Source organism: Nelumbo nucifera, chromosome 5 (assembly GCF_055504915.1).
Source record: "Nelumbo nucifera cultivar China Antique chromosome 5, China Antique-T2T, whole genome shotgun sequence".
NCBI lineage: Eukaryota > Viridiplantae > Streptophyta > Magnoliopsida > Proteales > Nelumbonaceae > Nelumbo > Nelumbo nucifera.
The window spans coordinates 10018061-10044026 of NC_142653.1; the positions used below are offsets into that span (position 1 = coordinate 10018061).

General features: G+C 36.9%; 1 protein-coding gene across 2 annotated transcripts in view; it reads right to left on the minus strand.

The window, feature by feature from the left end:
- Positions 1-488: 488 nt before the first annotated feature.
- LOC104606939 (kinesin-like protein KIN-4A) overlaps positions 489-25966 on the minus strand; it is a 28708-nt gene continuing 3230 nt past the window's right edge. Inside the window, exons 2-26 of one of the 2 annotated variants that reach the window (XM_010272392.3) lie at positions 25505-25651; positions 25255-25404; positions 22974-23227; positions 20110-20297; positions 19896-20020; positions 19348-19384; positions 18184-18275; positions 17318-17431; positions 17101-17214; positions 16285-16378; positions 15991-16106; positions 14995-15093; positions 14783-14896; positions 14578-14694; positions 14403-14483; positions 5497-5568; positions 4525-4618; positions 4420-4451; positions 4224-4321; positions 4027-4125; positions 3611-3832; positions 2976-3138; positions 2306-2461; positions 1899-2211; positions 489-957 (exon numbers count right to left, since the gene is read on the minus strand). In XM_010272392.3, the coding sequence (XP_010270694.1) occupies positions 1999-2211; positions 2306-2461; positions 2976-3138; positions 3611-3832; positions 4027-4125; positions 4224-4321; positions 4420-4451; positions 4525-4618; positions 5497-5568; positions 14403-14483; positions 14578-14694; positions 14783-14896; positions 14995-15093; positions 15991-16106; positions 16285-16378; positions 17101-17214; positions 17318-17431; positions 18184-18275; positions 19348-19384; positions 19896-20020; positions 20110-20297; positions 22974-23227; positions 25255-25404; positions 25505-25651 (2991 nt within the window). In that variant the 3' untranslated portion in view covers positions 489-957; positions 1899-1998. Of the gene's footprint in view, positions 958-1898; positions 2212-2305; positions 2462-2975; positions 3139-3610; positions 3833-4026; positions 4126-4223; positions 4322-4419; positions 4452-4524; positions 4619-5496; positions 5569-14402; positions 14484-14577; positions 14695-14782; positions 14897-14994; positions 15094-15990; positions 16110-16284; positions 16379-17100; positions 17215-17317; positions 17432-18183; positions 18276-19347; positions 19385-19895; positions 20021-20109; positions 20298-22973; positions 23228-25254; positions 25405-25504; positions 25652-25966 lie in introns of both variants that reach the window. The other variant, XM_010272389.3, reaches the window with a different exon arrangement.

The window sequence follows — 25966 nt, forward strand, 5'->3', positions numbered from 1 at the left end:
TTTTGGCGAATGTGTAAATCAGGGACTAGGGTGTTACCATAAGCCATAGAGTGGATTGTGGTTATGTTGTTTGTAGGGGTGATGGTGGAATGGTTGATAATAAAGTGGGATCTTTTTTTTTTTTTGGCTGCGTTCTGATTTAGGTTGATTTTTTGCGACTATATGGTCAACATTTAAGCTCTGTTATGGTGTGGAGGAATCTGAGCAGTGGATTTTTAAAAGGCATTCCAGTCTTCATTTCAAAATATAACGTTTACCACCGGCTTTGCACTGTTTCTTGCTATCAGTAGTAGTTTGATTCTGTCCCAGGGCAGCCCCTATAATTTAGTACAAGCTTTCAAGATTTGCCCTCACGGATGTTACAGTTACATACACACGCTTAGTTAATTACTAAAAAATTCCTATTTACTCATAAAACCGCATTCATAAACTTTGTTTTTATGTTAAACGAAGAGCTGATCTGTTTACCTTCAAATCTACAAAGGAAATGACAAATGTAAAAGAATTTCCCTTCACTATAAATGAAATGTTACTGAATACAAACCTCTTCAAACAAAATCAGTATTGTGCTTATCCACAATAAACATGTAACAAGTTTTGCCATGCTAAAAAATGACAGAAAAATTACAAAGAACTTTTGATACACAATGCTGCAACACACAAGAATTTCCTCTCTTTCCTTGTAGTTGTTAAAAACAAAAAATCAAGACAATGACCTACTCTTGTACCATGCCCCCTTCCCCCAATATCATTCTTTACTTGAAACACCCTATTCTTCTGACCTCCATGACTACTTTTGTAAGCCCAACGGTAACATGAAAACCACTTTACAATATGCTTCCGGTGCAGCAAACACTGCCAAAATCCAAGATTGCAAAGAGTTTGTCCAGTTTCAGATTTGCTAATCTCAGACAAGACCTGAAAACATCGATTTCCCACCACCACTTTACAGCAATCCTGCATTCATGAAAAAATGTCATGTCAGGTTCATAGACAATTACCTGACCATCATCTTATAGTCACCAAAGCCTTATCCAGCTTACATGGAGATAGCTCTGAAAAACCTGTTTGGCCATTTTACTCTATCTAATTTCAGTTATTAAATCTTTCTTTAATACCTCAACCTATACCTTTTTATCCATTCCCTTGTCCTTCTATAGACTTAAAATGAATCACTGTGATACCACTAATCTTCATATTCAAATTACCAATATCAGACTAAGTTCCACCAAAAAAGCATTCCTAATTGGCCAATCCCAGTCTTGGCACCTATCCATCCCCACATACTGGAAACATGTCTTTCAAATACAGAGACTTCAACTTCACTTGTACAGCCACAAAAGAGTTACTGATCAAACTTTGCTCCCATTTTAAATACAAAACATGTCAGAAAAAACAAATTTATCATCATTTTCAGTACAAAAATGTATCTTACCAATGCCAGAAAAACTGAACCAGAGTGCAAATTTACTTTGGTTCAGCATTTGCAATCTTACCAAATGTAGTGTAATGTTAAAAGAGTGGTTCAATCCTTTATAAACATGTATAAGAGTCATTTAGGTATATCTAGTAGGTAAGAAGAGAGCCAATTGATGTAAAAGATGGAAAAATAATGTGTTCCCAGCTATGATACCCAGTTACCTGTAAAAGGTGTTGTGTCTTGTCCTATACTTTAAATTTTTAGTGCAAAATTTGCATCTGATAGTGTACACACTGTGGTCTTGTCATATCTGGGTAACATAGGAGCCCAGGCATTCATTTAACAATAAACTGAGCCACTTACGTTTCCATTTGGTAATTCTTGAAATTTACTCACACTAAGGTCAGAATTAAAGAAGTTTCCAACTATGGAGACAACAAAGAAAATCAAAAAAGAACTTAAATTTCAGAAAGAATACCTCACTTATTTCTGATTTCCCCTCCGTGCCATAATATTGCGTGGCATGTGGTGGATACAGCTGAATTTGCAGCAAAGAAAAACTGGCAATTTTAAAGATTTCACATTATATCTGCTAGAGCCTGTAGACGAGGTTTTGCCCTTACAATTGTCTCGTCACTGTGCCTGATCCACTCGGAGAGTCTCCATGGCTTTTGCCATTTCCACTTGAACTGTAACAACCATTGATGATGACTCCTCTTCCACCTCCAAAGCTTCCCAGATTGTCCTACAACTGCCAGCTTTTTCATTGACAACTGCCCAATTGGAACCATCTGCAAAAACAAGAAACAACAATTTCTTTTAAACCAAACAGAAAGTAAGAAACTAAAAATCCAATGCAAAGACAATTCGGAACAGGAGACTAACCTTTCGTGACTGGTCAAGAAATGCTGCTGACTCTTTAACCGAGCCATTAGCAATACCTGGAGTATACTTGAGCTGTTTCTGTGCTGGAACTGACATAGGAGACAAAGGCCCACTCGTATCATCAGCAAAGTGTTTCAATGATCCATGTGAGTTCCCCTGTTCATTTTAATCCAGAAAGTGTTAGTAGGACAGTAACCACAATTATAGGATAAATTGATCTGAAGATTTTAAGCATGAGTATGAAGAAACCATGATGAATTAGTCTTAAAATTTAAGCATGGTCTCAAGAGATCAAATGATTTTTCTTTTCTTTCCTTTCCTTGTACATTTTTTTTTTTTTGTTGAGAAACCATTCTTTTTTTCCCAAAAAGAACAGGGGCATGTTTTGTTTTCTATTCTGTTGCTGATTTTGGTGAAAATAAGGCAAAAATTTGTTTTGTCTAATCAAATTAGCTGTACAAGTAAAATGACAATACTTATCATATGAATGCCTTATTTCTTAATCGTGGTTAATGCAACACACCCTATGATACATCCAGCTCAAATGTTAAGCAGTTTGAAAATTTTAATAACTGTTTATTCTATAGCCTAAGATACTAATGTATTTGTCTGTCACATGATTAAATAAAGAAAAAAAAAGACAGGTCTCCATTATCAGATATAATCGCACCGAAGCTGACGTAGCCAATGCAATGGCAACAGCTTGTTCTCTCAGCTTTTGCTGCTTTTCAATTTCTTTTCTCTGTGCTTCACTCTGCCGTAGTAAGCCTACGAGTTCATTCAGTTGCTCTTTCATCTCCTTAAGTTCAATTTCCTTCTCCCACAACTGGCACCTGATGACACACAAACCAAAACATAAGAATTTGAACAGGGAGTAGGAAATTGGCATCAAACATACAGAAAAGAACTACCTTTTCACTGCTAATTTCAGTTACTGAAACTCATCTTTATTCATGCAAAATACCTAATATGCATCCCATGTTCCCTTTTACCCCAAAAAAGAATGCATCTTCCCCAAGTAATTAAGTCAAGAAATAATCCATTTCTTCTATTTTATTTTGTAATTTGATTTTTTTTTCTTTTTATAATTTTGTATGATGGAATTTCCTATAAACATTATCAATTTTAATCCATTTGGTAGAGTTTTTAATCATCCATCAGGCGCTGAGTGTACCTAGATCAGTATATCAGTTCTCAGATCAATTTCAATTTTGGGGACAATGGTATGACAATAATATTAAAGTCCAGAGGACCAACAAATTGAACTGAAGTAATTGAGATCAATACTAGATAAGAAATAAACACCTTGCATCTGCAGCCGCATTAAACATGTACTGAAGCAAGCTTTTTGCATCCCCCATTGTTCGCAATTGATTCCAACGTCCACGGCTTGTAAATGCGCGCTCCCTCTCTTCTGCCTCTGAAAGTTGTGATGCCATTGCTACAAGTGTATTTGAAGAAATACCCAGCATGTTTTCAAGTGAAGAAATTCTTGCCATTCTTGCATTTGGTGACATGGAGGACACTCTGAGCAAACAGAAACAAGGAAAGACCCATTCAAATGTACTGATAAAAAAAGACCCATTTCAAATGAAGCATTCTACTCCATTAAAGCAACTTGTCATTTTAGAAGTTCCACAGTATCTTCTCCATTAACTCCCACATAACGAAAAGAATAGATTTGAAGTAGATCTAAAAGATGATTTTCCTCGTCTGGATACCTTGAATATCCATTATTTCCTTTTGGAGGAGTGAGGCCCTTTGAAGCAAACCCATCAACTTGCTTCAATACAGCTAATTCTTCAGCTAGCGCAGCTCGCCTGGAGAGTAAATTACACAACTGAGACATTCAAAGGATGTTCAATTAAATTTACCAAATAGTGGAAATACTTGGGTAAGCTGAATTTTGAATACATACACTTGGCTCTGCTTTTCATATTCAAAACGAACTTCATGAACATTCACCATGACTTCTAGCTCATGCTCAAGCCACCGTTGTAAGGATTTTTCATTGCTCTAAGAAATGCAACTCAGGTTTACCATTGCTTATCAAGGCAAAGAATATGTAAAATATAATCAAGAAAGATGAGAAATCCTTAAAAAAAATGAATTACCTGGCCATTTGGCATATTTCCATTGGCAGAACCTGGAAGGGACAGCAAATGATTAGGGAATTAGAACATAGAAGACAAAGCAAAACTCCAAGAAAAATTGTTTACCTGAACTCTCACGTCCTGAAGACTTGCGTGCTTCCAGCAATTCTTTTAGCCTCTTCGTGGCCATTGCAGCCTCTTCTGTCTTTCTTTGAAGAACCTATATGAGAGAAGAATATAGAAAACTCTGAGACACTAAATCTCTGAGAAGAAACATCTTAATGGTTGTATATATGGTATATAAAATCAAGATGAAGTGATTTTATATATCTGCACCGAAGAGTTCTGAACTGAATGAAAATTGCACATCAATGCCATAGTCATGGTCCCAATATACAAATATAATACCAATAACAAAGAAAAGACAACATTCTCCATTTTGTGAGGAAAAAGAAACACCAAACGAAATTCTAGACCATAAAAACATAAAAGGTCTTTAAATCCTAAAAGCATGTGCATATAAGAACACTCAGGTGTGAATGGTTGTGCATTTAAGGTTTAGGGGGATGGAGATTTGGAGAATTAGTTCAGAAATGAATGCTTAAAACAAGGATTATTGTAGCACCAGAAAAATGAACATGATGAATGATTGTCTGGACTAATACAGCAATCATGCTATCCAGTGTAAAACAACCCTATGAAAATTATAATAGCTCAAGGACAACGGCGGTTCTTCGGAAATTAATATATAGATAAGAAGGCTCATTGGTCATAGGTGTATAGGCAGCCATACAAAACAAGCAGTAGGCAGGACTGAACTCTTTCGGGGAATGTTGCGGGATGTCCATGTAATAACATGAAAACTAAGTGGATTTGTTTTGTGTGTTTCTTCTTTTCTTCTAGATGTGGGGAATCTCTCCCCCTTTGGGGATGCTTGGCATCTTGACATACCTGTTTTATTCATTAATAAAATCTTTCTGTTATTAATAAAAAACAGTTTGTCTTTATTGCTAAATTTTTTCATTATTTTATTCTCCAAGTGCTTGGAAAGAAGAAGAACAAAGGAACAAAAACACACACACAACAGAGAAAGCGCACCATTTTCTGGCGTTGATTCAAAGCTTGCAGTTTATGCCGTTCATACTCATTTCTCCTTCCCTCTTTCCGCAACTGTTCAGAAAAATTATCATAAAAAATAAAATTAACATAATTCTAGGAATAACATCATACATGAAATCAAGACATGCTCATGCCATGATTGCATAAGTAACATATATATTGCTAGTAAACTCATTTATAGAAATCCAAAATGATCAGGAATCTTCAGTGTGGCAATATGATTGGAAGCCCTGCCCTAAAGCCCTTGTCATTTGTCCAATCTAAGCCTTTACCTGGGGACTAGTAAATTTATTAGTGGAATGGATTGTATTTCAATTCCAGTAACCAGTTTGTGGAAAGAAGCAAAACAAAGAAAAGACACTTAAAAGTTTTACCAGAGGCATTAGCTTAGGAACAAATCAGCTATTCAAGCCTATGCAGTAGTGCTTAGATGAGCCTGAACTAGGCAACTGTCTCATTTTCAGGAAGCCAGCTATACAACTACACGCAGTTGGGTATCATTCAGTTAAGCAAATGCCGGATAACAGGAAACAATATTGTAGAGAAGATGGGCCGAATGGCCCATAGGTTGTTTAGTCTTTCCTGTTATTTATGTTTCTTTTCTGTAATGGGCCTTATTCTGGGCCCATCCTGTCTATATTAAGTTCTGTGTAAATTCTTGCCCAACTAAGGGCCTCCTTGTAATTATTCAAATATATCTTAATAAAAGTGTTAGGGTGCTGAGAGAGTAAAGGTTCGAAACTCTCATTCTGAGACCCTCATTGCTGAACTCTCAAGCTCTCCTCTCTTCAGTTTTCTTCATGGTATCAGAGCATATCTGAACTTGAATATCCTAGGGTTGGAAGCTTAGTTACGTACTGCCTGATTCTTGGAGGTCATTGGACGAGCCCAAGACTAGAATCTCTTGGTGAAGTGGTTCGGTGGCCAGGAAGAATCAGAGAAAGAAAGAGGGGAAGAGGAACAGCTCGATTCTGTTTTTGAAGCTCGACTGTGTTTGGACTGTTGGAGTTCGAACTGTAAGTTGTGCTCAGTTTTCTGGTTGTTCTGTTTTGAAGCTCGACTGTGTTTGGACTGTTGGAGTTCGAACTGTAAGTTGTGCTCAGTTTTCTGGTTGTTCTGTTTTTGAAGCTCGACTGTGTTTGGACTATTGAAGCTCGAACTGTAAGTTGTGCTCAGTTTCTGGTTGTTCTGTATTATCTTCGACTGTGTTTGGACTGTTGAAGTGTCCGAAAATCCTAGTTGTTCTGTACTATCTTCGACTGCATTAAATCTGGTTTAACCCAGAAATTTCTGGGCTGTTTTTCTCTTCTTCTTGGACTGTTAAAACCTGCCGAAACATCCTTGTAACAAGGCTGTGTATTGTTACTCATATTTTGGCTGTTTTAGGGGGTTGTACGAACTGTTTTTGGGGTCTTTTCTCTTCCTTGACAGTGGGGTTGTCTCTATTGCCCACACTGTGTTTGTAAAAAGGCCTGTTCAGCAATACCGATTGGTATTTGAAAAGGTACTTCGGCTGAGTGCACAGTGCCTAGGAGTTTCTGATTACCTCTTGAAGGCTGAACTCAGAATATTGTCCTCTTGTGGTTGGCTGAACTCTGTTATTGCTTGTCCTCATTCAGTATACTTGTATAAGTCATCTGAAATCATATTTAAAGTGTGCACATGATGTACTCCTCAGAGGTTGAAAACAAAAATGGTGCTGAATATGGACTGATTCAGGGGACTCCAAGTGATTCCTTATTGACTGTGACCACAGTTAAACTCGATGGAACTAATTATCTAGCATGGTCACAATCAGTAAAGATTCATGTTTGTAGTAGAGGAAAGTGGGGATTCATTTCCGGGAGTAAGAAGGCTCCCCCAGAAGATGATCCATCCTACGAGAAGTGGATGCAAGAAAATTACATTGTCATTGGGTGGCTTGTGAACTCAATGCAACCACAAATCAGCCAACACTACTTATGGATGAATTCAGCAAAAGAAATTTGGGACAGTGTTGCGGAAACCTATTCACAAAAACTAAATGTGGCCCGGACATATAAATTGAGAAGTGATGTAAAGAATTTAAGGCAAGGGGAGAAACCTCTTGCTGTATATTTCTCAACCCTGAAGTCCCTATGGCAAGAGATTGACCTAATAGAAGCTGTAACTTGGGACACCACCAATGATGCAGAGACCTACAGAAAATTGGTTGAAAGGAACAGGGTATTTGAGTTCTTAACTAGACTAAACCCAGAATATGATATCACAAAACAGAATATTCTTTCCAAGGAGTGTGTCTCTTTGTCACAAGCTTATGCATTGGTGAGTAGTGAAGAGAGCAGAAGGGTTGTTCAGGTTCAAGGGGCTGATATTAATGATCACTTTGCCAATATGGGGATTAAACCCAAAGGGAATGCTGGAACTTCTGGTGGCATAGGAAAGAAAGAAGTTATATGTGAGTACTATAAGAAACCGAAGCACACCAAAGACAAGTGCTGGAAATTACATCCTAATCTTGTTCCCAGTCGGTTTCAGAAAAGGCATGATAGTAAAAGATCAAGAAGTGCAAATGTAGCTGTCGGGCCAGATAGTGAAGAAATGTCTGCTTCTGCACAGTTGGCAGCCATGAGAGCAGAATATGAAAAATTTGGGAAGATGATCAGTCAACTGAGTGATGTGACCTCTTCTTCCAACCCTTCAGGCAATTCTTCTGTTGCTTCAGCATTTGCTCATTCAGGTATAAGGGCTTCTGCCAATCATGCTACCACTTCAGGTAATCTCAAGATCCCTTGGATTATTGACTCAGGTGCTTCTGACCACATGACCAATCTCTCTACCTTATTTGTTTCATATGACTTGCTTCCTGGACGGGATAAAATCACTTTAGTTGATGGTTCACTTGCCCCTATCTCTGGTAAGGGAACCATCAAGGCTACGGATTCCTTGTTCTTACCTTCTGCCCTTCATGTACCTAAACTAAATACAAATTTGTTGTCTGTAAACAGTTTAACTAAGTCACTAAACTGTTGTGTAACCTTCTTTCCTTCTTACTGTGTTTTTCAGGATCTAGAGTCTCAGAAGGTGATTGGGAGTGGCCATGAAGCGAACGGAATATACCTGCTTGATACCCCGGAACAATGCATTGATCATCTTGGGAATGCTACTCTTGGATATGTTTCTTCTGAGTCTGTTAGTCGAATTATGTTGTGCCATCGTCGTTTTGGTCATCTATCTTTTTCTGCCTTGAGTCATCTTTTCCCTGAGCTGTTTAAAGGAATTAGTTTGTCTAGTCTTCATTGTGAGTCTTGTGAATTGTCAAAGCATTGTAGAAACAATTATCCTTTGAGTAATAAAAGATCTTCCTTTCCTTTTAATATTGTGCACTCTGATGTGTGGGGGCCTTACCACTTACCTTCCATGGGTGGCTATAAATATTTCATCCTGTTTATTGATGATTTTTCTCGGTTCACTTGGATATTCCTGATGAAATCCCGTGATGAAGTTCCAAGACTTGTAAGACAATTCCATGAATTTGTTCTAACCCAATTTGATACCAGGATTAAAATCTTCAGATCTGACAATGCAAAAGAATGCTTTGAGAAAAATTATCATGCTAGCTCTTTAACATGGGGGTCATTCATCAAAGCTCATGTGCTAGGACCCCAGAACAGAATGGGGTTGCTGAGAGGAAAAACAAGCATATTGTTGAAGTTGCAAGAAGTATCTTATTTGCCTCACATGTTCCTACCAGGTTTTGGGGTGATGTTGTTCTTACTGCTACCTACCTTATAAACCGTATGCCATCCAGGGTTTTGGGGTTTAAGTCTCCCTTCAATCTTCTTCATCCAAACAAGGACCTTTTTCCTGTTCCTGTTCGTGTCTTTGGATGCACCTGTTATGTACATGTTCCAAGTGTCCAAAGGCATAAATTTGAACACAAAGCTCAAAAGTGTATCTTCCTTGGTTATTCCCCCACACAGAAGGGTTATTGTTGTTTTGATCCAAAGTCTGGCAATCGGTATGTCTCAATGGATGTCACCTTTGATGAGCTTTCCCCCTTTTATGGTTCCTCTCCAGAAGGGCATTGTCCACAGGGGGAGGATTTGTCACAGGTGTTTGCTCTTCCTCTTCCTGTCCCTGTTGAGTCTCTTGATGTGTCTCCTTCTCCTTGTCCCAATACTCTACCTCCTCGTCCTATCCTCAATCCCAAGGTGTATCAAAGGCAAAGATCCAGAAATGTGCAGGTTGTTTCTCCTACAACACATGAGCCTCATACACTTCCAGTCACAGAAGAGACAACAGGTACTGTTTTAGCACCTTTGGATTCATCCTTCCCTGACCTTGATATTCCCATTGCTGTTAGGAAAGGAAAATGGAAGTGCACTACACATTGCATTTCAAAGCACCTTTCTTACAGTTTGCTTTCACCTCCATGCTTTGCCTATCTCTCTTCTGTTGCTTCTCATCCTATTCCCAGGTCTGTGTCAGAAGCTCTTAAGATTCCAGAGTGGAGGGATGCTATGAGATCTGAAATCGATGCCCTATACAAGAATGGCACATGGGAAGTGGTGGATTTGCCTAAAGGGAAGGATCCAGTCGGTTGCAAGTGGGTCTTTACTATCAAATACCGAGTTGATGGCACCATTGAAAGGTACAAGGCCAGGCTGGTTGCAAAAGGCTACACACAGACATATGGGATTAATTATTTAGTGACCTTTGCACCTGTTGCTAAGATGACATCTGTGAGGGTTCTTCTATCTTTAGCTGCTCACTTTGACTAGCCTCTTTATCAATTGGATGTGAAGAATGCATTTTTGAATGGTGAATTACATGAGGAGGTTTATATGTCTCTTCCTCCAGGGATGTATGGAACTGATATGAAGGGGAAGGTATGCAGGCTGAAGAAATCTCTTTATGGACTGAAACAGTCCCCTAGAGCATGGTTTGAGAGATTTAGAACAGCACTTGTTAACTTTGGTTATGTGCAGACACAGTCCGATCAATACTCTTTTTGTGAAGAGGAGTGGACCTCTGGCAGTATACCTCATTGTGTATGTAGATGATATTGTAGTGACTGGTAATGATGTTTCAGGAATTCATGATCTAAAATCTTTTCTCCATACAGAGTTTGAGATTAAAGATTTGGGGGACTTGAGATACTTTCTTGGTATAGAAGTGGCTCGATCCAAGGATGGGATTCTTATCTCCCAAAGGAAGTATGTTCTTGACTTGCTCTCCGAGAGTGGAAAGATGGGTGCAAGACCAGTTGCTACTCCTATTGATATGAGTCATAAACTCTCAGCCTCAGAAGGGACATTGTTAGAAGACAAAGGAATCTTTCAGAGACTTCTTGGGAAACTTTTGTACCTATGCATGACTCGGCCAGATATTGCATATGCAGTCAGTTGCATTAGCCAATTCATGCATGCTCCCCGAGACACTCATATGGCAGCAGCAGAGAGAATCCTATGTTATTTGAAGGGCTCCCCAGGAAAGGGTATTCTGTTTACCAAGCATGGTCATCTGAAACTTGAAGCCTACACCGATGCTGACTAGGCTGGAAACATTGATGACAGAAGATCTACTTCTGGGTATTGCAGCTTGGTGGCTGGTAATGTTCTTTCTTGGAGAAGTAAGAAACAATCGGTTGTTGCTCGGTCTTCGGCTGAAGCAGAATACAGGGCCATGGCACATGGAGTTTCTGAATTATTATGGCTAAAATCATTGATGGAAGAACTTGGAGTTGAATATGACAAGCCAATGATGTTGTACTGTGATAATCAGGCTGCCATCAACATTGCTCACAACCCAGTGCAACATGATAGAACCAAGCATATTGAAGTTGATCGACACTTCATTAGGGAAAGGGTCTCTTCGGGTGAAGTGTGTCTTCCTTTCATCACATCTGAAGGACAGTTGGCAGATTTTCTCACCAAAGGCATTCCCAAGGCGAAACTTCAGCATGATACCAGCAAGCTTGGCATGATTGACATCTATGCTCAGCTTGAGGGGGAGTGTAGAGAAGATGGGCCGAATGGCCCATAGGTTGTTTAGTCTTTCCTGTTATTTATGTTTCTTTTCTGTAATGGGCCTTATTCTGGGCCCATCCTGTCTATATTAAGTTCTGTGTAAATTCTTGCCCAACTAAGGGCCTCCTTGTAATTATTCAAATATATCTTAATAAAAGAGTGTTAGGGTGCTGAGAGAGTAAAGGTTCGAAACTCTCATTCTGAGACCCTCATTGCTGAACTCTCAAGCTCTCCTCTCTTCAATTTTCTTCAAATATTTCTCAAATGTTAAAAGAAATTGCTTTGGAACTACTACAATTTTAAAGCCCTTCCCAATGCTTTAAAGTTGTCAGGCTCTTTTCCAGATTTAAACCAAAAACTGGAGGAGTTGAAAGAAACAAAAAGGTTGAGACTAAAATATTTTGAAAGAGCATCCTTAATCTTCTATATTTTATGAAGAAAGCCTCTCACCTACCAAGCATAATGTGAATCCAATTCCCACGACATTTTCCTAGTACCCCAAAGTATTCCTCTATTTATATAATCATTGGAAATGAAAGAAACCAGGTACACCTTCCTTAGGTGGGTGAATATTTCCTTGTGCCTTTTGAGCAGGTGGTGAGTTTCAAATATGACAACTTTCCTAATATGCTCAAAGTTTTCCTCCATTAGAAGTTCACGATTTATTTTAAAATTGACGAGAATCAGACCTTTATGGGTACAACTGCATGAAGCTGGCTCTTCATCTTATGAACAGGAGCCGAGTTTTAAACATTATTACATTTCCCCAGTAACACAATATAGTTCTCTTCATCAGATACACCTCTCTTAAAGGGGGTCAAGCAATGACGAAGGTACCCTCCATCTTTGCAACAGATCATAAGTTTCAAATATCACTACTTTTAAGTAATGTTTTAAAATGCAGAGGCATGACATGAGACAACATTCCACCATTCTAAGGCATGAGGTTTAAAACAAATGCAAGAGGCATAAGCCTCCCAAGAATGGATTTTTTTAATTAATAAATAATTAAAACAAATAAATAGATAGATAAATAAATATAGTTAATATCCCAAAAAAGGAAAAATTATGAGACAATAGAAAATTTCATATTTGCAATTCATAATGATAAAACCATTACATTTAAATGTAAAGTTGAAATATCAACACAAGAAGTATCACAATCCATATGAGCAACCATCAATACATAACTTACCAAATTGTAAATCTGAATTGAAGAATTAACACTTTGCATAAATTGCATAAACAAGTTTGTCATCTCATATTCAAATGAATGTATAGCATTGAAAGCAATCAAGGTAATAGTACCCACACTTCTATTTATAGTATTCTATTACAGATATAAACAAGGTTGAAGGGTTTTCCTCCCTTGTATTATGTTAATATGTAATGGGGAACATGATGAAATATCTCCCCCACTTTTATTTATAATATTTTATTATAAATATTGGCATAAAAGGTAAGAGCACATAAGGCATATGCCAAGTGTCTCCAGGCTAGAGGCATATGCCTCTGCTGTATGCCTCCAGGCATCTTCTTAGCTCCTTGCTTGGAGGTAATGCCTTCAGTGCCTTTTAAAACATGGATTTTGATTTTTGACCAACATCCTGAAACACTCCTCAATTTAAAGCAAGGATTTTCTACTTTAAGATTCAGAAATTGCCAGATATGTGCTCCTCATTTTTTTTTCACCATACCACTTTGGAGTTTGATCTACATGTCATTTATTTAGAGCATAAACCTTTTAATTTCACAGAATCCACATGAAATGTGATGCTTTGTAGCATTCGGTGAATTGCAGCCTTAAACATGAGGAGAAAACATCCAAGATGGGAGCCAAAGATTTATATTGACCCAGGAATTTCATTATAATGTATGCAATTTGCCTTTGAGAAACTCCACTTAGGTTGACCAAAGAAAAGCAGAAGTCCACAAGTCTTTGCATACATGATATTGGTATGGCTAAAAGCATGTTCAATGGGAGAAGACATGTTATTCTAGAATAAGAAGGCCAAAGATATCCTGTATCTCGAAAAGTAACTTCATTGGAAATGGAATTTAATTCTTATGAATTTCTGTCATTGAAAGCCCCAATTTCACACATAATTTTTCACATGAAATGTCATGGACAAAAAATTCTACATGTGGCTAGGGTCAGAAGTAGAACTACAACACTAGAAAGGCTTTTTCTTTTCTTTTCTTTTCTTTTCTTTTCTTTTTTTTTTTTTTGAGATGATGCAAGGTATACTTGTATACTGGAAAGACTTTTAAATGTTCCTAAATTGCTAAAGTGCCTGGCAAAGACATGAGGTGACAACCTGGTCAAAATGGAAAATCTTGGGACAAGAGAATGACCTTCAAAGGACATGTGAAATAAAAGGAGCAATGTCAAAAGAGTGATATATGTATGCTAGACTGCTAGTGCCTGTTGGGATTGCCTTTAAGTTGTTACCATAGGAATCAAGTCAACAAATACGTTCATATAGGCTGTTTTACAATATAAATAACTGTATAATCTTCATCTTTTAAGTTATTGCAGAAGCAGGCCAATACTGAGGTTGACATGGACTTTTTAGAAGCATCCATAACTGCAACTTCAGTTGCTAACTATCTCATAAAACTGTCAAAATTTAGGGACAGAACAAAGTTTATAACTTATAAGTCATCTCTGAGCTTCCTCAAGTAGATAAGGAAACCAGTGTTTATGTGCATGATTAGACACAGCCATAACCAACACTGAGGCTCATCCAGGCATTTTGACAATATTGGCTAGTGCAAAGTTCAGTTATTCAACATCCCTAATGGTTGCTACAAATATTAATAATAATTGAGAAACATGGTTATGTAAATAGTAAAATAGTGATTTTTGAGTACCTGCAGCAGCTCCTTCTCACGAGAGGCCTTCCACTGTCGAAATTGTTCAGCCTCTTGTTTTATCTTATGTTGCAATTGAACCTACAGTTTCAGGATCAATTAGCAGAGAATAAAATCATATGAAAAATTACACTAAATGAGAATAAGATGATTGGAGGCCAAAATAAGGGCCAACCTTCTGTGCCTTGATAAACTGTATTTCATCTTGTAGTCGCTTTGCTGCTTCATCACTTCTTTGCTTTTGCTTTAAAATCTGAACTTGACTTTCTTGTTTCTTTTTGAGATCCGAAATCTGAAGTACATAAATCATTAACTGTTTCAAATTTTTGGATGGTATCATGATAAGATTGTCAACAATCTTAGAGAAATCATACTGTGACCTGTGCCTCAAGTGCCTTTAATTTCTGTGCATGAATATCTTGCATTTTCTGTGTTTGTCCATCAGAAGTGGCAGCAAGGCTTTCAACTTCAGCTAGCAACCGGTCCCTTTCTTGCTGTGGTTGTGTACAAGTAACAACAAAGCTATCATATTTTTTATGAGAAGCAATAAGCACAGAAAACCAAGAATAGAATCCAAGCTATTATATGTAACCTGCACAGTTCTTTTCTCATCCTCAAGTTCCATGATCTTTTTACTAAAATGCTGCTTAAGTGTAGCAGTGTCGAATCCCTCAAACATTTTCATCTCGGACTGCAAAATTGAATTAAAAAAAAAAACTTAGAAAGATAGAAGCAGAATGCAAAGAGGAAAAAAAAAGATTATGAATCTTGAAGGTTAAAAGTTATCAGTTTTTCTTAAAGAAAAACCGGATTGTAATTTGTAGATGCCTCTCAATCAGAAACAACACAAATTTACAGTAACAGGACATGATAACAGAAGCATCTCATCACTTGTATCGACCAAAAAGCATCACATGACTTAAGTGTTATGGACATGCTTGAACAGATAGGCAGATAGGTAACAATGGCATGGAAACCACATGGAACTCTAAGAACCAAATAAGTCATGTAATATTGACATAAACGGAGGGATCCATATCAGAAGGACTGGTGGTATCTTAATTCAAAAATCTACAGGCTAAAACTTTTATGTCTCATATCTTCTAAAATTGTTCACCATCAAATGTCACTCTTGTAGTTTTCTCACTCATAGATCATGGTACTGGCCTCTCAAGAAAATACCTTGTTATTGAACTAGAAAAAAAGAAGAAAAAAAAAACAAACTCACCTAATAAAAAATAGTAAATGAAGAATGGAAATTCAAAATGTCAACAGTTAAATAAAAAAAGTAAATGAAGAATGTTTCACAGAAATTGTTTTTATGTTTCTGATATTATGCTCTTATTCATTTTTTTCCTCTTTTGCTACATAAACTTTGAATTCCCAACTACAAGATTAACTTGCCATTTTGAATTTAAGCATAAAGCATGTAACAGCAATAATAACAAGAACCTCCCTGAATCATAATATTTTTACAACACTTAGCTATTGAGAAATGTTCCTTGAAAGATTTAGATGTATATCTACAACATTAAATTGCATGTAGCTTAGATAAAAAAACGTATGTAGAAAAGCTTTTCAACATTACCTCCTTTTGCTCCAAGCGCTTATTTAATTCATTCAGCTCTTTGTCCATGGTATTTTGCAAAAGTGTATGCTCCCACTCTTTTGCTACTTCTTCATCAATTTCCTTGGAATTTTCACCTGCTGAAATTGGCATATAAAGGATTAAATTTATAAACCACCAAAAATGAATGTTACAATAGACAAGACTTTAAAAGGATCAATAATAACTAAAAAAGTGCTCATTCTTCAGATTTCCAATGGATCTACATGGTTGGACCAGCTAGATTAGATTGAGATAACAGATTAAGTGGCATACATGCTGTGGTCTCAACCATTTGATAATCAGATGACTCCATATTCTGCAAACCCCTCTTTAGTCCATCGTATCTCACAAAACAGGTGTTACCATCCTGACATGTTAATACTAAATTAACATTCATGTAGAAAAACATAACTAAGTCCAAACTGATTGGAAGAAAATGGGGATATGTTAAATAAAGTTAACTTCCTAACATCACTAAAAAACTGGGAAAATCAATAATGGTAACTGCTGATAAGAAAAATAAAGGGTCATTTACTAGAACATCCCTTATAGTTTCACAGATTTACTTAAACCTACCCTATAGTTTGTATTTTACTAAAACACCCCTTATATTTTGCAACATGTTTACTTAATCGACCATTCATTAAAAACTATTTGTTTTGCCATCTGAAAATAGTATCATGATCACCTAAACTAAGTGGAAAATGTTCAAGGGCATGGACCCATGGTTGTTTATTCCAAAAATACCCCTAAACTGAGTGGAAAATGTTCAAGGGTATGGATCTATAGTTATTTATTCCAGTACCCCTGACAATTGACCAAATAGAGAAAAATAGAGTGGTTGTTTGTGTTTTATTAGGGGCAAAATTGGTATTTTTGTTTTTTGTTTCTTTTGATTAAATTGATTTGAATGGACGTTAGAGTTAAAACTGTCATTTTCCACTTTCATCTAATGGAAGGTCAATTAAGTAAATTGATTGCAAAATATAGGGGATGTTTTAGTAAAACACAAACTATAGGGTAGGTTTTAGTAAATTCATGAATAGGGGGTATTTTAGTAAATGACCCAAAAATAAACTGTTGTAATACTTGAATATCTCCTTCGCATTGCTCCACTAAAGCACATCTGCTGCGGTACACATGAAGCTCCCTGCAAAGATCCTCGTTTGTGGACTCTAGCCAAGCAACTCTTTCCTTGAGAGCCTACACAACCAAAAATTACCAAGGAATTACAGATTGTATTACTGTATTATAAGCATTGCCTAACAAAAGAAATACAAGTTTAATATTTATAGAGCCTAGATACCTGGACTTCATCAGATGAAGCTCCTCCCCCACGAGCACAAAGTAATTCAGCCTGCAGGTATTCAAGTTGCTGACGCATCCTTTGCATTTCACTGGAAATTGGATCTCGATTAACCTGTACAGCAAAGTAAGAAATGCCTATAAGGCATTTGGAATTTGCATAGAGCAGGCCAGATAACTCTCTATCTACATATAGAGTACTAAGAATACACACACACACACAGCAGATCCAGAATTGTGCTCACTATCTACATATATATGGTAAATCTAGGTCATCTGTATGTGCTCACTTTCTCCAGTCCCCATGAATTGTGTACCCACCATTTGTTGAGCCTTTTCCATGTGATATTAGTGGTTAAAAGCTCTAATCATTTTATTTGAAATTACCCCAAGAAAAGGGCTTAGTTTAGACAAATGGTAGCAAGGTTAAAAATTTCAATACAATACATCATACACCCCGTATCAGGCATATTGTATTGTATCATTAGCTGACCAAAACGCCTTTTTGAAGGCTTTTCCATAAACTTGGGTTTTTAAGTGTTAAATACCCTTAAAACCGACCCCCCCTGTAAAAATATCAGAGTCAAAATAAATAATGTCTTAAAGTATCGAAACATCAATACTTTAAACCTTGAACGGTAGGTGCTGTTAAAACTAAAACTTGCATCTTATAGCTAGTGGAGAGGGAAGAGGGCAAAAGCCCTTTAGGGTACCAACCATTTTTTTTCTTTTTCTTTTTCATTTTCTTTTTTTTTTTTTGATAAGTACCAACCATTTTTTCCTCACATATAAGATACCTTGAAGACAGGTAATCCAAGAAATAGCCTGCCCATGATTTAGGAGAATACAGTCAAAAGAAAAACTTACAATAGGCTTATTCTGAATGTTGCGAGCACGGTTAGCATATTTGAGAGTGTTAAGAGTTTCCTCAGCATTAATATCAGCTGGACTGATGCAGGCTGGAAAAAGAACATATTGTAAGAATAAGACAAAAGCATGATAGATCATCTTTTTTCCCAAACCAACCTACAGCAAGCAAGTAACAATCTTTTGATGCAGAAGAGTAAACACATGGCTCTCAGAAGAACAATAAGAGAATAAAGAAAGAAACATCAAATGCAAAATGAACACCTCCCACCATAAGGGGCAACAAATCCTTGCAGTTGATAAGTAAGATTCACAGGCAGGTGCCACAGCTGTGGCAGCTTTATCTCTAATTTCTGTCAAACTCTCCAAAGTGTTTTTAAGGAAAACTCAAAAATAGGTGGTCATGCTGCTCTAAAGAACATATGAGCCCCAATTGTCAGGTTGCATAAGGTCTATTTTATTTGAGTTTCTTTAACAGTTGGGCCATTTTTTTAAGTACATAGATGCTTTTCCTTGATGGTAGAACTTGTATAAAGTGCTCCTATTTTTATTCTAACTTGTAACAGGAAATTCATTCTATTTAGAATTAATAGCTATATCTATAAAGTCAATAAAATATATTAAATTTTCTGGTTTCTTCAAGAAATTCCTCATAATGTGGTGCCAACTCTGTAAAGACTAATTAATTCAGACTCCATAGAGGCCTTAAATTGATTTTTTTTTATAATTAGGCCTTAAATTGCATATTGATGAGTGTATCATGTCAATTTGGAACTTGGATGCTCTTATTTGGATGGATCAAAGGATAGTAAACTGTAATTGGTTTTTTTGTGGTGGGGGGGTAATGCTTCTCTTTTCTTATGGGGCATCAAACATGCAAATGTTAATTTTTTAACAGGCACATGTATATGGGGTACCAAAGTGATCCACTTTATGCCAGGGCCAGGGGGCTCAACTGTTGTTACATTTTATTGCATTGACACTGTCAGCATGGTTGTATAGTATTTTACTGTCTTCCAAGGCATCTTGGAGAGTAGTGTTCTACTCTTTATATACCTTCTCCATTAACAATTACTGTTGCTAGCACAACTAGCACATTAACATACCTTTTTTTATCATTTAACCTACAGCACAATTTTAACAACAAAAATAGTGAGATAATACCTATCATAACAGTTCTGCTATTTCCGCCAAGTGAATCCTGCCAAAAAATGCATAACTGAAACTTAGAAATTTACCAAATAAAAAAAAAGTTGACAATTCAAACACTTCCTGAAGAAATAGAGGTATCTTTATCTCTATTAGTAAAGGCCAATAAATATCCTGTGCAAGTGTCAAACCTGATAAGTCAGGTTCCAATTAATATTTTCACATTATGTGAACCTAACAAGACCATCTCTAAGGCATACAATCTAAACATTTTGGATTACATTAGGGACAAACAGAGAGGACATAACATACACTTTGAAGCCTTGACCCTAGTGGGTGTGATCACTAAGAGCTTCTTGAAAGGAACTTTCTTGTATATAGGGTATGCAACTTCATTTTTAAATGTCACATGAGGTGTCTGTGCATGTGTGGAGAGAGAGAAACAGGCAGAATCGGTGTAGACAACCCAAACAGTCAGGATGAGGCAGTAAGTATGTCAAAGTCAAACTATTGTCCATTGTGTGTGTAAACTGGCCATTTATAATTTTAAAACTATATTAAACCTGTAAGAGTCGAGTAAGTTTACTGTCCCTATAAGGAACATGCATGCCTTCCTTCCGTTTTTTCTCATCTCCAAGTGCACTTATAACATTGCCAAGTGCTAGAAGCCCCTTGTTAATGTGAACTCCTGTTAAAACAGAACCGAGAATATATAAGACACTTTTATGACCCAAAGAGCACGTTTAGATCTATTAAATCTTTCAAATATCCACTGACCTTCTTTAAAACGAAGACCATCAGAACCTGTCCTTTTAGCACGCTCTGATCCAGCAAGATCTACCAAATGGAGCTTTGCACATAAATACTCCTCAGCCAAATCTTCATTTGGGTTAGCATTGCCAGGTGAAGCCGGATGGACTTTGCGCATCTGCTCCAATGTGATTGTGAAGATAGCATGCGAACGACTTTTACAAAAATAGAATAGGGAAGCTAAGTAAAGTCAGAGTAGCAATTGAAGATTAAAGAGTGAGATTTCAGTCATAACATGAAATAGACATATACGACATTAACATTCATCTCTTGAATTCACATCCCAAAACAAAGACCAGAAAAAAAAGAAAAAAAAAAAAAAAGATATGCTTTAGCATCAATGGCATGATATCCAGGTAGAAAAAGGAGACCCAGTATTTCTGAACCAGACAAGGACAGTAGTATTTCCCTGCCTAACATCACACCTAATTCCTATAGAAATATTATGAAATATGAACAGTATTTTTTATCAGCAAAATATGAACAGTATTCAATTTCATAAGCTGGGACCAACAATGGGTAGTGGCCTTTTTATTCAATTCCATAAGCTCTTTATTCTCCAAACCTAAACAATTAATTGCACTATTGCTTGGTGCAGTGGTAAAATATCAGGCTGAGAAGACTGAGAATACAGGTTTGAGCTTGAGAGCAGCCACTTCATGCAAAAAATGCCAGAGGGTAGGTCCATATCCAGTCCACTGCTCCCAAGACCCCAGATTGCCAGGACAAAACACTGCATAATGGTCCTACATGACATCAAAGTGATTTGACTCTTTTATTGGAGATTGTACATCAGTTATCAGAGCCCCACATTCCAAGTAAAAGCACACTCCATCTCTGAAATTTGGCCATGTCAAACACTTTTTTTTGAAAGGAAAGGTGTGATTGTATTGATCAAACAAAATATATACAAAAAAGGCCCTTTGTACATGGTTTCTGCGTCAATCAAAAAGAGTTACTAATCACAGCTTCCACAGGGTTCTTTTTCACTTCAAAAATTCAAGAGTTTCTCTCTAGCCATATTGCCCAAAGAATGGCCAAGGGAACAGAAGACAACAGAACTTTGCCCTCTTGTTCATACCCTTGATATGCCATTCCAAGAATAGAGCAGACATCAAGCCAGAGGACACCATTGAGGTACCTGCTGGAAATGTTGCCATATTCTACTCAAGTGACTTCAGTGAAGAAAAAGGTGGCTAGAGTTCTCAGCTTCCTGCTCACTGAATGTGCAGAAAGTTATCAATGTGCCAAACACATATTGATACTCATGTATCAGACACAACTTAACAATTCCACACAGACAAATTTTAATTTATCAAAGCCCCGATTTCAACAATTATTTATGTACCATTGTATGAGTATTTATGTCAATCCAGTGTGTTTGACTCTTACATCCAAGTTAAACAGTAAGTAATTATTGCACCCTAGTTTACAATATATTTTTGTAAGCATGCACCAAACTGTACTGGAAGTTCAAATGGACAGGAAAAGGGATCCATTGAAGGAAAACAATAGCAACTTGAAGATAATCTAAAACCCAAATGTTATACAAGAATAAGAAACTTGGAAGCTTGGAGCATGGATAGGAGAGACAGTGATTTATCTATAAAAGGGGGCAGGTATATGCTGAGCACCTAAAATGGAAAAGCAATCAGAAAGAATGCTTGTGGAAGATGGAGCTGGACCACTCTTCTTAGGTTCTTAGGGTGGCAATTGTTGGAACCAGAGAGAGAGAAAGAGAGCTCCACCCCAACAAAGTTTAGCAACAAGTCCTTTAAGACTTGCATTGGATTGATAACTTAAAGGAAACTCAATTTATGTTTCAATGCCACTAAAGTCGTAGCTTTAAGAAAAATAAACAAGCAATGATCTACATGAATCCGTTAAAATTGCATATAGTCTTATCTATATTCATCAAGATTCAAAGAATGAGGCAACCTGCCTAAGGTTGCTGTTCCAAGAGTGCCCATAATTATTAAAAATTCCATCCCATGCAGTTTTGTTTCTTTCAGAATACAGTGCTTCAAAAAGCAGCAAGAGTCACATAATATTTCATCCTTAGCCAGAAAGTCTTGCACATGACTAAGACTCAAAAAAATTTTATGGCATCTTAGAACCATCACTAGGTGAAGGTGCAACTGTGCAATGTAGTTGAAACAAGCCAGATATGGATTCATCCATAAAATATTGCTGACTTGAACAATATAATGCACTACAATAAATGAAATTACGCAGCTTTTATGGTGAAAATTACAATTATTCAGAATTCAGATTTGTTGAATACATTTTTCAGTATCCACGGAAACTCAGGTTTCTGGTTAAAGAAGCTAGAGACTTTGGCTGAAAGCCTAAAATCTTTGTTCAGGTCTACAGCTAACAGTCTAGCATACTAGTGAAAATTTTATAAGGGGAATGCCTGGATCAGGGTTTGAATTGTAAAAACTCCCACTTCTGCTGTACTGTAATCAGCAAATTGCTGTTTTACTTTGTAGCTTTTGGCTACCCTAATTTGGATAGTTTATTGCATTTTATTTTGCTAAAAAATTTCTTGATGTTGATATATATATATATATATAGAGAGAGAGAGAGAGAGAGAGAGAGAGATGTATATGTATCATTAATCAGACTTATCTGGTACCTGTACCACATAAGTAAGAAAGATGATTAAAAATATATTTTCCTTACATCAGAGTTCACTAATCAAATTCATTCCAAGAATGGGAAAACAGTCTCATCAAGGCATGTGATTTATTATTATTTAGAAGCAAAAAACAATTATAATAATTTTTTTTTGAGAAAAAATTACAACAAAAAAAGCAGTTTGTGTTAACCTGGACTGATTGTTCATGTTTGTACTCCCAGTTGCCCTACTCAATGATCCTTGCTCTAAGCAAGTAGCCATCTCTTTTAGTGTACTAACAGCAACTTCAGTTGACCCTGCCAGTGTAATAACTCCATTTGAATTCTCACGAATTTGTATGGGTGGTTTCCCAGGGACTGTTACTTTTGCAGCATGTCCATTAGCAGTTTCTGGTTTGCCCATAGATGTTGGATCCAGCAAGTCTCGCACTTCTTCTTTTAGAATCTTCAAATTCAAACCTTCTAGTTACTTTCTATAATAAAAGAAGACAGCATGATATAGAACAAATTCTCAAGCCAGTACAGGAATACAAGGGACATCTACATATAACTTAACATAGATATCCTAGTGAATGAGAACATGAAGCATGATGGTAGACTTATTAAAGCAGAAATATATCAGTTTGGCAAAGAGGTTAAAGGAGCATAATAACACACACTATTATACATATAAAAGTAAAACTAGGGAACTTGTAATTAAGTCATCAAAAACATAAGAGCTCCAGACTTATTTAGCCATGTGTTGCAAGCCATCACACACAACAAGCATCAAAACAAAAATCACATGGAAGTCTCATACTTGCCATTTACAAGACAAGTGGCACAAGGGGCAGAATGAATCTAATAAAGATAATCCAATCTAAAGTTCTCATTCCAGCTTAGGTGATTTAACAAACCACATATAGTGGATTAGATTGTTTAGAGCATCTCTTCCTTTCTCGTGTCCTGAGCCAATTGGAGGACTACAAGATCTAGTAGGCACAGCATCGTAATTTATATTTGTCAGAATAGACCAATTCATATCATGCCGTGACTTGCACTTGTCTTGAACTTCATAGGATCCACATCCAATTGTTACCCAAACTGAATCCAAGTACAGCTAACCCAACACTGCCACCAAAACTTGACACAACTAATTTGGTACCAGTATGGAATGACTTGATAGGACTGCATAAGGGCAGGCTTCTTGTAACCAACAAGAGTTGTTAAGGGACATTAGGTCTGGAAAAAAACAAATATATATTAGATTCATAATGTGGTTACAAGTAGGAGTTATGAATCTCAGGATTTAAAATTTTCACCTCTGGCTTTTATTTTACAATCCAGGAACTTTGGGGGTGGGTGGAGTAATGAGGGACAGCAAGGGTAATATTTTTGGAGTTGAAGATTCAACAAGGGCAAAAGTATGTGCAGTGGGGAAAGGGTTAAAAGGAGCAAAGCTACTAAACTTCAGGAATTTCACCTCTGGCTTTTCTTTTGCAATCCAGGAGCTTCAGGGGTGGACAAAGTGCATTTCAAAAAAAAAAAGAGGGGTGCGCAGAGTCATCAGGAACACCAAGGGTAATATTTTGGCTTTGTTTTCAGGTCCTATATGAGTTGGGGATTCAACAAGGGAAGAGACATGTGCAGTGTGGCAAGGATTAAAAAGAGAAAAGCTGCTAAACTTCAAGAACATAATCATAGAGGGGGACTCAAGTTGTAACAAGGTGGCTGCCAAAACAACCAAAAGGGATTGTCGAAGCATAGATATATGCTATGGGAAATTAAAGCTCTCGTGCAGGAATTGGGCCGAAAGGTTGAATGGGTTCACAAATCTGTAAACAGGCTAGCAGATGGCTTGGCAAAATAGTGGGTAGAGAGGGAGCAGCTTTATGGGGTCCAGTACTCTTAACAGGGGGAATTGTATTTGATGAATATCTAAAGCTAGCGTCCTTTCTACTTCACTTGCAATTGTACCTTTTCTCATCGATCAATAAAATTGAATGGTCCAAGCGTCTTGATGTTATTGATTCCTTCAAAGTTTTGCTAGGTACTAGTTACTGGGTTATCTTTGTTCCATTTCAAGTCTTTGATTCTAGATTTCTTGGACAATTACCATAGTTCATATTATTTCTTTTGCACATTACAATTTCTTTCCATGGACACCTAACAATTCTTGGGGCCCATTATAGAAAAATCCTACCCATTCTATGTCACCATATGAGCTTGAAAATATATCCATCTTGATGCTTGTAAATTTATTCTTTCTGTGTTGTATAATGTATTTAAGTTATTTACCAATTATAAAAGTTACGGGCTATATCGATGCCAAAATGTGTCCTATGCTGAGAACCAAAAAAAAAGTCAATAGGAGAGAATTATATAGCATTCTGCCTTGTTTATGATATGGATACTGCTATTTTGGTTGACAATAAATTTCTATCAACAAAGTTCATGAAGTCAGTAGCTGCAAAGAAAAAAGATTTCACAAACCTCAATGAAGGAGACATGTAATTGAAATTCAGCTTGATGCTTTGACATTTCTATCTTGCTGAACAGTGCATTCATAACTTGAGGGATTAATCCTGTTTGACAACCATCTCTAAAGCCAGTTCCCATAGTATATGTTTTTCCAGACCCCGTCTACAGCACATTGAAACAACAAATACTTAATGGGAAATTAAACCTCAGGCAGATTTTGTTTCATTTAATTTGTTTTCAAATGAAAAGTGGAAAGCTTTACCTGACCATAGGCAAGAACAGTGGCATTATATCCTTGGAACAAACCATCAACAAGTGGAGCAATGCACTCTTCAAACATTGCAGATGATGGAGAACCACTACTTCCATAGACATGATCAAAAGTGAATGAATGGGTGCCTAGCTGGACCTGTCCCATGGTTACAATTAACAGCAAACATTTCTTTTATGAGAATTCAGAAAACCCTCAGCATTTGCAATAAACTACTGCATTTCAAGTAAAAAAGACATCAAAGCATCAGTCTTTTTGAAGGTTCATAAAACTAATATATATATATATCCACACTCCACACTTATCCACCTATCCATTTCAAGATCACATTTTAGCCCAGATATGTAAATGTAGGGCCTTATCCAATGTTGGTCATGGCTATCCCAGGTCTTGGCAGGGGTGAACTGGATAAGATCTAATTCTAGCGTTTTTCTTGTACAAAGTTGTCATTCT